We start from the raw sequence: 10,494 nt of genomic DNA, 5'->3' as shown, positions 1-10,494 counted from the left end.
ATAAAAGAAGAAAAAACTTAAAAAAAATTTTTAAAATAAAAATAAAGTGGCAGGAAACTTGAGAAGGAGGAACAATGGTTGTCCTCCTTTAGAAAACTACAGCTTTGAACAAGTTGGGGTGTTGCAGCTCCTGTGAATGGGACAGTGGCTTTGAGTGTGAGAAAAGCACAGAGAGGAACTGGGGACCCTGCACAGAGATCCCACCACCATATCGGGGCGGGTGACCTCACCAGTGAGCTCTCATGTTCTCATGTGTATGACGGGGACAGCACCTCTAAACCCACAGGCTGGGTAAGGAATGAAGGAGGTAACCAGCAGACTGCCTGGTGCTTGGCGGCATAAACCAATGTCTCCCTCCTTTCCTCTCCGTGCAGAAAGGAGTTTAAGGGGCAGGCCTGAGCTAGTGCCCCTTACAAAGGCTGGCTTGTAAGATTCCTCGTGGCTGGTGTTTGAGATCTGGATTTCCAATGGAGAAGTCACACTATTAAAATGATAAGCTGACTGTGCCTAAACTGTTGCGAAAGCAACATGGTTCGTGCTCAACACGTCCTTTGCTTGTGGGAGTCTGGAATTCGGGTAGGTGCCAGGCAGTGAGTGCCTGCAGGACCAGCCCCCAACAGAAACCCCTGGGCGCTGAGTCTCCCGGGAGCTTCCCTAATAGCATTCCGTGCATGTTGTTGAAACTCATTTCTGGAGGAATACGGTGCATCCTGTGTGATCCCACTGGGGGAGGATTCTTGGGAGCTTGTGTCTGGTCTGCCCTGGGCTTCATTCCATGTAATTCCCCTCACTGATTCTGCCTCACCTCCTTTGACTGTCATAAATCACCCATGAGCACAACTGCATGCCAAATCCTCCTAGCAACTTTCCGAACTTAAGGGTGGTCTTGGAGACCCCTGACATGCTGTCTGTTATAAAGAGGGTGTTCTGCCCCTGCCAGGGTTTATTGTCTAAAGAAAGGCAGTGTTTGTTAACTCTGGGGGTTTTGAGATGGTGAGTGGCCATGTAGAGAAGGATAATGTCTGAAGAAGGTCGTGATAAATGGGGACAAGCTGAAGACTGATAGGTCCAGAGAAGAAGAGGGCGATCTCCTAGGATTTTGAATTTAAAAAGAAAAAAAACTCATGAAAAACTGGGGACAATCCAATAGGCATGAGATGGACCAGGCACCAACTTCCGATTCAGAGGACACAGGATGGTTTTCCTTTGCAGGAAAACGGGATTTTTTTTTTTTTATTCTTTGAGACAGAGTCTTGCTCTGTCACCCAGACTGGAGTGCAGTGGCGTGATCTCGGCTTCCTGCAACCTCTGCCTCCCGGGTTCAAGCGATTCTCCTGCCTCAGCCTCCTAAGTAGCTGGGATTACAGGTGTGCGCCACCGTGCCTGGCCTGGGATCTTTTTTATCACGAATCTTCTCAACCACCGTATAATGTGAGGCTCCCACATATCCACACCTATGAGGCCAGTGGCATAGCCGTGCTGCTGCAAGATTCTTGCAAAGGTGGTTTCGTTCTCAGGGAGTCCACCTGAGCCCGCGTTCCACTGAAGGGCCCGGTATCCATTGCTGGCGTCCATGCCTGTGGGGCAGGGAAGACAGGAAGAATTTACTTTCCCTTCTCTAGAGGAACACTTCTCAACCAGAGGGATTTGGTGTCTGAGATCTGGATTTGTGCACCCGAGTCAAGCTGCTATTATCTATCATCCATCTATCATGTATGGAGCTATCAATTATCTACCCATCTATCATCTGTCATCTATCTATCTACCTACCTACCTACCTACCTATCACACTATTCTCGAAATAATAAGCAAGGCCAATGTCTGGAGATGTTTGTGGTGTCACAACTCAGAAAGGGTGGGGTGTGGTGTTACTTGTATCGGGTGCGTGGAGCCCAGGGATGCTGCTCAAGACCCTACATACAGTGCACAGAACAGCCCCACCACAGAGAATCATCTAGCCCCAAATGTCCATCATGCCAAAACAGAGACCCCCTACCTTAGGATGACAGACGCTGTGCGATCTATCATATGTCTATCTATCTGTTTACCTAGCTATCACCTGTCGCCTATCTCAATATGTATCCATCATCTATCATCTATATCTATCCATCTATCTATTATCTATCATTATCATTAATCATCTAGCTATCAATCAGCTATCATTATCTATCATCTATCACTTATCTTTCTATCATCTATCATTATCTATCAATCATCTCTTATCTAGCTATCTAGCTATCAATCATCTATCATGTCATTATCAATCATCTATCATTATGTATCATCATCATCTAGATATTTATCTATCAATCATCCATTATCTATCATTATCATCCATCTGGCATGTATCTAGCTATCAATTATCTATCTATCTATCATCTATCTATATCACGATGATTCTCAACTTGGGGAAACTTTGCTCTCTCTAAGAGACACTCGGTCTTGTGATCAGTCATACTGGCTCAGAATAAACCTCTTTAAAATATTCCACAGACCTTGGTTTTTCTGTTCACATCCTAATGATCACAACTTTTATGTGTATGCACACAATACAATATTCCTTACATAAATACAAGGAAGCCGATGAATTGCAGATGATCTTTGTACCATTGCCCCTGTATCTTCACCATCAGTACTCAGCTGTTACAGATGACAGAATGAGTACACACAGATGTGCCCATTTCTCCATCATCTCCATGACACCAACCTGATCTGAAGGAATGTCTCCCTGTGAGGAATGCAGCTCGGCTTGGGGTGCAGAGTGGGGCGGCCGCCAGGTGCTGAGTGAGCCTCACACCTTCGTCTGCAAGCTGGTCAATATTTGGCGTTCTGAGCAAAGCACACAAATGTCATTGTTGGAAGGGAGACATGCATTTGGCTTAAGCAGATCCCTGTTCTGAAAGGCACAGGAATAGACTGCAAAGACTTCACCGGATTTCAGAATTAGCTGCATGATGGTCTCCTGTAGCGGTAGATCGACCCCTATCCTAAGTTTGGTGTTGATGTTGAGATGGATGATGTCACACACACACACACACACACACACACACACAGACACACACACAGTATATGAGACAACTTATGACTCATATAACGAGGCTTTCCGGGGAGAGCAGGGCAGGCCTTCCAAGTTCATGTGAAATAAGGAAGAAAGGAAAGGAGATTTATGTTTTTAATTGTCGTGAGGGTGTGGGGCTGGGATGAGGGTTCCCATGCAAGGGTGGGGGTGTTTATGGTCTGAGTCTGCCGTCAGCACCAAAGGAGACAGTCCCTGTGCTTTCTTATCTGCTCGTCCAGATGTGGAGCACAGAGAGAAGAGGACTAAAAGCTTTCAGCATCAGATATCAAAAAACTGTGAGGGCCAGGCGCAGTGGCTCACGCCCGTAATCTCAACACTTTGGGAGGCCTAGGCGAGCAGATCACTTGAGGTCAGGAGTTCAAGACCAGCCTAGCCAACATGGTAAAAGCCCGTCTCTACTAAAAAAAAATACAAAAATTAGTCAGGCAAGGTGGTGCGTGCCTGTAATCCCAGCTACTCGGGAGGCTAAGACAGGAGAATAGCTTGAGCCCAGGAGGTGGAGGTTGCAGCGAGCCGAGATTGCACCACTGCACTCCAGCCTAGGTGAAAGAACAGAGTGAGACCCTGTCTCAAAAAAAAAAAAAAAAAAGAAAGACAGAAAGACAGAAAAAAGAAAGAAAGAAAGAAAAAGAAAGAAAGAAAAGAAGCCAAAAGAGGCATCCACGTAGAATGGAATCGATGGAGTATGACTCAGCCACTGCAAGGCGTGAGGCACAGTACTGACACTTGCTGCCACGGGGAGGAACCCTGAAAACCCTGTGCTCTGTGAAAGCATCCTGACATAAAAGACCACAGGTTATAGAATTCCATCTGTATGAAATGTCCCTAACAGGGGAGTCTATAGCGATGGAAAGTATATTAGTGGCTGCCAGAGGCTGAGGGTTAGGGTGCTGAGAGAGTTGGAGGAGTGTCAGCTGGGGCTGCCATAACAAAGTCCTACACAACTGGCAGCTTCAACACCAGATATTGGTTGGACGCAGTGGCTCACACCTGTCATCCCAGCACTTTGGGGGGCTAAGGTGGGTGGATCACTTGAGGCCAGGAGTTCCAGACAAGCCTTGGTAACACAGTGAAAACCTGTCTCTACAAAAAATACAAAAATTAGCTGGGCGTGGTGGCATGTGCCTGTAGTCTCAGCTACTCAGGAGGCTGAGGTGAGAGGACTGCTTGAGCCTAGGAGATGGAGGTTGCAGTGAGCTGTGATCGTGCCACTGCATTCCAGCCTGGGCAACAGAGTGAGACCCTGTCTCAAAAAGCAAAACAAAATAAAACAGAAAAACAAACCCAGTAGACAATTATTCTCTCACATTTCTGGGAGCTGGAAGTCTGAGATCAAGCGTGGGCAGGGCTGGTTTCTCCTGAGGCCACTCTCCTGGGCTCGTGGACACCATCTTCTCCGTGTGTCCTCAGGTGGTCATTGCTCTATGTGTGTCTGTGTCCTTATCTCCTCTTCTTATGAGGACCCTAGTCCTATTGGATCAGGGCCCACCCTAGTGACCTCATTTTACCTGACTCACCTCTCTAAAGACTCAGTCTCCAAATAGAGTCACAGTCTGAGGTCCTGGGGGTTAGGACTTCAACATAGGCGTTTAGGGGACACAGATTCGCCCCTAGCTGGAGGTGGTGGCTAAGGGGATGCAGAGTTTCTTTGGGGGTATGTAAATGCTCTAACATGGTTTGTGGTGATGGAAGGACAGCTCTGTGAATAGACTAAAAGTCCCTGAACCGTACACTGTAAACAGATGAACCGCATGTTCTGTGAATTACAACCAGGCCTGCTCAGGGTGTTCGAAAGGGGATCCCTGGACAGGGGACAGATTGATTGATCGATTGATTGATTGATTGGTTTAGAGACCGGGTCTTGCTCTGTGGCCCAGGCTAGAATGCAGTGGCGCAATCTCAGCTCACCATAACCTCCACCTCCCGGGCTCAAGCCATCCTCCTCTTTCAGCTTCCTGAGTAGCTGGGACTACAGGCGTGCGCCACCACACCTGGCTAATTTTTTGTATGTTTCATAGAGACAGGGTTTTGCCATGTTGCCCAAGGTGGTCTCAAACTCCTGGGCTCAAGTGATCCACCTTCCTTGGCCTCCCAAAATGCTGGGATGACATGCGGGAGCCACTGCGCCCGGCCCACACAGGGCAGACTGCTGCAGGTGCTGCAATGTCCTATACAAAGAAGGGAGGCCCTGCTCTGCGGGGACCGCTCCTGAGGTTGGCAGCTATTGAAAAGCAGATGCAGCCTGCATTCTGGGGCGGTCCTTCTAGGAGAAAAGCCCACCAAATGGAATAAGGAGCTTTCTCACCTTTTCTCCTGTTGCAGAAAGCACGTGAGCACCACTCAAGCGCTCTGCTGCTAAGGTTGGCATAGAGGCTACTACTCTGCGTTTGCACATGCCACTGCAGTGGGCTGAATGGGGGTCTGAGAACCGATCTGTCCACGTGCTGACCCCCCAAACCTGTGCGTGAGACCTTGCTTAGAAAAACTGTCTTTGGAGATGTTATTAGTTAGGTATCCCGAAATGAGATCATCCTGATTTAGAGAGGGCCCTAGATGCAATGACCAGTGTCCTTCTGAGAGACAGAGGAGGAGACACAGACGCAGAGGAGAAGGCCACGTGGGAAAGGAGGCACAAACTGGAGTGATGTGGCCACAAACCCAGAGATGCCTGGAGCCCCCAGGAGCTGGGAGAGGTAGGAAGGGTCCCCCCTACAGCCTCTCAGGGAGCTCTGTTGGTGTCTTAATCTCCTGTTTTAGTAATGCATATCAGATTAGGGCTCACCCTAAGGACCTCGGTTTAACTTAACTACCTCTTCAAAGACCCCATCTCTGAATACGGTCACACCCTCAAGTACCAGTGGTTAGGGCTTCAACCTACAAATTTGGAGGAGGCCAGAATTCGGCCCACAACAGACGTTGTTTGCAAACGTAATCAACAGCAGATGAGATCTTTACAGTGGGCAGGCCTTGCTGCAATGGCCGGTGTCCTTATAGGACGAGGAGATTAGGACACAGACACGGAGGAGAAGGCGGCGTGGAGACGGAGGCAGAGACTGGAGTGATGCGGCCACAAGCTCAGGGACACCTGGAGCCCCCAGGAGCTGGGAAAGTCAGGAAGCATCCTCCCATAGGGCCCCCAGAGGGAGCCCGGCCCTGCCCACACCTGGATTTAAGATTTCTGGTCTCCAGACCTGGGAGAAGAAATTTCCGTGGTTTTAAGCTACCCATTTTGTGGTGGTAATACACTCACCCACTCACCGCAGTTCCGCATTGTTTAAAAGGGCCTTTTTACCTGTTGGTAGTTTTTTGTTGAGTTCTGAGGCCCTAAGGCGTTTCCTAATTTCTCCAGGCAGATTTTAAATGCAGCATTCAGTGAAACTCACATAACATCATCACCAATAACAACAACCAACTGTACCTCAGTGTATTGTTCCCATAGCAACCGAGATCCCCAATGCCTAGATCATCCGCCATGATCAGTAGGATATTTGGTTTAAAGGCATTTGCAGTTTTAGGTTCACACGTCTTCAGAAGCAAGCATAAAAACAGTAGCACCGGCAAAGAGTCCCTGGAGAGAAAAGCGAAACACAGAAATGACTATCTACAATTTGGCAAGGGAAGTAGGCATTTCAAGGCAGCTCACTGGGAAGGCGAAGGTCTTGACACTAAATTAAGACGTTCAGCTTTATGGGGGGTTATTGTCTTGGCCTGAATTCCTGCACTAGTGTCCCTGGACCAAACCGAGGGTCAGACTGCTATTTCTCGTGACGCAACAGCGAGATGCAGATGAACTGGGAAAGAAGAGAGTTTTTAATTCTGTAACCAGTTACAGGAGGAAGGCCTGGAAATTCTCTCCCAACCAACTCAAAATTACAAAGCTTTCCAGAGCTTATATACCTTCAAAGCTATAGGTCTAAGTGTAAGTGTGCATTTATCTAAAGACATAAGTGATTAACTTCTTCTAATCTGTAATTAAGATCTGAGTCCTGAAGACCTTCCTCTGCAGCCTCAGTGAATTGACTTAATCTAGATGGGTCCAGGTGCTGGGGTGATGACCCTTATCTTGTCTCCTGCTAAATCAGAGTTTTGGGGAGTTCCTTTAGTCCCCAACAAAGCTTGTTTGTGGAGCTCTGGGGAGTTTCTTCAGACCCACAGTAAAACTTGTTTAATCCTAAATGGGCCCTGTTAAGAATTCCTTCGTTATCTCATCATGCTTCAAAGGCCCAGGAGAGGCCTGGGCAAAACTCTTTGTGTGCTTTTGTTACATCCCAGCCTTTGCATAAAGGCACTGGTTGTTTCAGCTTTTAATATGTAACTTCACCACTCAGTCAGTGCTGAAACAATTGTTACGGAGGCCTGCATTAGTGAGACCTGGCCTGCCACACTAGACCATACAGGTCAGAACAAACTGGAATGGAGTCACTTGTGCTAACTGCCACATCATCAAGCTGAACAGGGAAACAGGCCAGTTTTCCAAAAAACAGATTTGAGTAAGCAAGAAGAAGATGTGTAGTTCACCTGAGCTAAGAAAGTCTCCCGTGCTTTAACCCTGTAAGAAAAGTAACTTTGAAACAACCAATTTGCTTTATTATTCTTTTTTTTCTTTTTCTGAGATGGGGTCTTGCTGTGTTGCCCAGGCTGGAGTATAGTGGCATGATGGTGGCTTACTGCAACCTCTGCCTGATTCTGAGGTGGGAGGATTGATTCAAGTAGTCTTTGAACTGCAGTGGATAGGTGGTGTCTTAGTGTTGGGGGATCGTGGCCGTGCTCTCCAGGGAGGACGCGAACGAGGGGTGTGTCTCAGGGTGTGTGGGGGGGACACGGCTGTACTGGGGGGCCGGGGAGGAATAAGGCCATGGGGAGGGATCCGGTGTGGCCAGCAGGGCAATGGCCATGGAAGGGGACAGGACGGGACGTGTCTTGGAGGGTGGCGAGAGGCACGGCAGAGCTGCTGAGGCAGGAGAATAGGGGCTGGAGGCAGGGAACCTAAGGCTTTTCATGCCGACTTCCTAGAACTCAATTGAAAGGAAAATCCTAACTTTCCTTTTTTAAAAAATTTTAATTATTATTATTATTTGAGACAGAGTTTTCACTCTTGTCGCCCAGGCTGCAGTTCAATGGCATGATCCGGGCTCACCGCAACCTCCACCTCCAGGGTTCAAGCGATTCTCCTGTCTCAGCCTCCTGAGTAGCTGGGATCACAGGTGCCCGCCACCACGCCCGGCTAATTTTTTTTGTAATTTTAGTAGAGGCCCGGCCTAATTTTTGTATTTTTAGTAGAGACCGGGTTTCACCATATTGGCCATGCTGGTCTCAAACTCCTGACCTCAGGTGATCCACTCACCTCGGCCTCCCAAAGTGCTGGGATTACAGGCATGAGCCACCTCGCCTGGCGGGAAAATCCTAACTTTCCATGCCTAAGTAACAAAAGGACCGAAGGCTTCCCTTTGACCTTTTCTATTGGGTAGACAGCAGACTGGCTGTCTGCAACCAATCAGACTGATTTCGGGTCTAGTCTTCGTTCGCAACTTTGTGACTTCACCGACTGCACCCTAGTCTCTGATTAGTTGGGTTTTGCAACCAATCACATGTTTGCACAGGAGTGTGACCTTTGTAACTTCAGCCTCTGGTTGGCTGCTGTCTGCGACCAATCAGACTGATCGCGGGCCACCACTTCAGTTACATGAGGTGAGCTTGAAGCGGCCAATGGGAAACTTCTAGGGGGTATTTGGACCCAAGAAGATTATGTACCCGGGCCCCTGAGCCGCTGCTTGGTCGGCTCCCACACCGTGACGTGTCCTTTTGTTTTCAATAAATCCCTGCTTTCCTTCTTCTGTTGCTTCATTCTTTCTTTGCTGGGCGTTTTGTCCAATTCTTTGTTCAAAACGCCAAGAGCCTGGACAACTTGCAGTCACGACCCTCTACCGGTGGCACTGGGGCGCAAATGAAGCCGGGAATGCAGGACCCCGCGCATCTTAGGAAGTGCAGCGGGGCATGGCGGTGCTAGAGGGTGGGGACCTGGAGGTGGCACAAGGCCAAGGGGCCGGGGCATGGTCAGAGGGAAGTAACGGCCGCGCTTGTGGTGGAGATGGGGACGGGCCAGAGAAGTTTTGGGGGGTGACCGGGGTAGGCACGGCGGTGCTGGGGGGAGGGCGCCCAATGAAGCCCACGGCGGGGTGGAAAGGGGCGTGTCTTACCGAGCGTGTTGCGGGGAGTCACAGCCGTGCTTGAGAGGTTGGGGTCTGGGGGAAGGACGGGGCGCGTCTTAGTGGGATGAGGGGGAGGGCAAAGGGCCGGAGGGCGGGATGGAGCATGTCTTGGTGGGGCCGAAGAGGCGGGGGGCGGGAAGGGGCGTTCTTAGAAATCGGGAGGGGGCCACAGCTGTGCTCGGGAGAACGGCGCGTTGGGGAGGGACAGGAAGCGTCTTAGTGGATCCGGGGGACATGGCCGTGCTGGAGGGCATCGAGCTGGGGGTTGGGGGCGGGACGGGCTGCCTCTTAGGAAGTGGGGCGGGCACGGCTACGCTTCGGGGGATGGAGCCTTGGGGCGGGACGGGGCGCGTCTTAGTGGGGCGGAGCGGGGGGGGGCGCGGTTCGGGGCGGGTCTTAGGGAGCCTTTGAAGGCCGAATCCCGGCAGCGGTGTAGCTGGGCGTGGAAGGCGGAGGACCCGGCAGGGCGTGACCGGCCCAGTTTCCGCTCCCTCCGGGTCCCGGCCAGCCTTCCTCCGCCTTCCCTTCCCGTCTTCCTTTGTTCTTTCCCTGCCCTTCCGCCTTCCCTTCAGTTCGGTCTCCTCCACCCCCCTCGTCCCCTCAGTCTCCCCCTATCCCTGGGCTCTGCTGTCTGGCGTCTTTCCCGGGCACAGAACGCGCCTCCAGCTACATTTTGGGGACTACAAGGCGCCGGACACAACCACGCCCTTTACAGGGGCCCAGGCTCGCCCGGGGCGCCCCTCGCTGTGCTCGCGACCCCCTCCCCATGCCCCCACCCCAGGCCTTAGTGTGGGCCGCGTCCCGGGGTCCCTGGCACCTGGCGGCGGGCGCGGCGCGTCCCCTCCGCGCGGCGGATCGCATGGCCGAGCGCTGGCCCAGAGCGCAGGACCTTGCCCAGCGCACTCCGCGCCCGGGCTCCGCTAGTGCGAAGGCTTCCGCCCTCTCAGCTGCGGGATCTGGGCTGTGCGCCCGCCCCTCCTTCATCCGCGTCATCTCCTGGCTCTCGGGACCTGCGCGTGGCTCTCGGGACCTGGTTTTCCCAGGTCGTCACACGGGGAGGCCTGGGCTAAGGAGGAGCTGATTAAACCCACTTACGATTGACCGGGCGCGGTGGCTCCCGCCTGGAATCCCAGCAGTTTGGGAGGCCGAGACGAGTGGGTCACCTGAGGTCAGGAGTTCGAGACCAGCCTGGCCAACATGGTGAAA

The 10,494-nt window shown here is 51.1% G+C and overlaps 1 protein-coding gene across 1 annotated transcript; it reads right to left on the bottom strand.

Annotated features, from left to right (window-relative positions):
* Positions 1-1,407: 1,407 nt before the first annotated feature.
* LOC116464771 (arylsulfatase D-like) lies at positions 1,408-10,229 on the bottom strand (the record flags this gene model as incomplete). The annotated part of the gene is made up of 4 exons (XM_032148027.2): positions 10,106-10,229; positions 6,498-6,647; positions 2,708-2,829; positions 1,408-1,577 (listed from the first exon to the last, which is right to left on the bottom strand). Coding segments are annotated over exons 1-4 (486 nt in total), but the record flags the coding sequence as incomplete, so codon positions are not given.
* Between the last annotated feature and the right edge of the window lie 265 nt (positions 10,230-10,494).

This window comes from Hylobates moloch, unplaced genomic scaffold, assembly GCF_009828535.3.
Source record: "Hylobates moloch isolate HMO894 unplaced genomic scaffold, HMol_V3 SCAFFOLD_1632, whole genome shotgun sequence".
NCBI classification, from domain to species: domain Eukaryota; kingdom Metazoa; phylum Chordata; class Mammalia; order Primates; family Hylobatidae; genus Hylobates; species Hylobates moloch.
The sequence above is the reverse complement of the archived record's forward strand: the minus strand, read 5'-3'. Positions and strand labels throughout refer to the sequence as shown.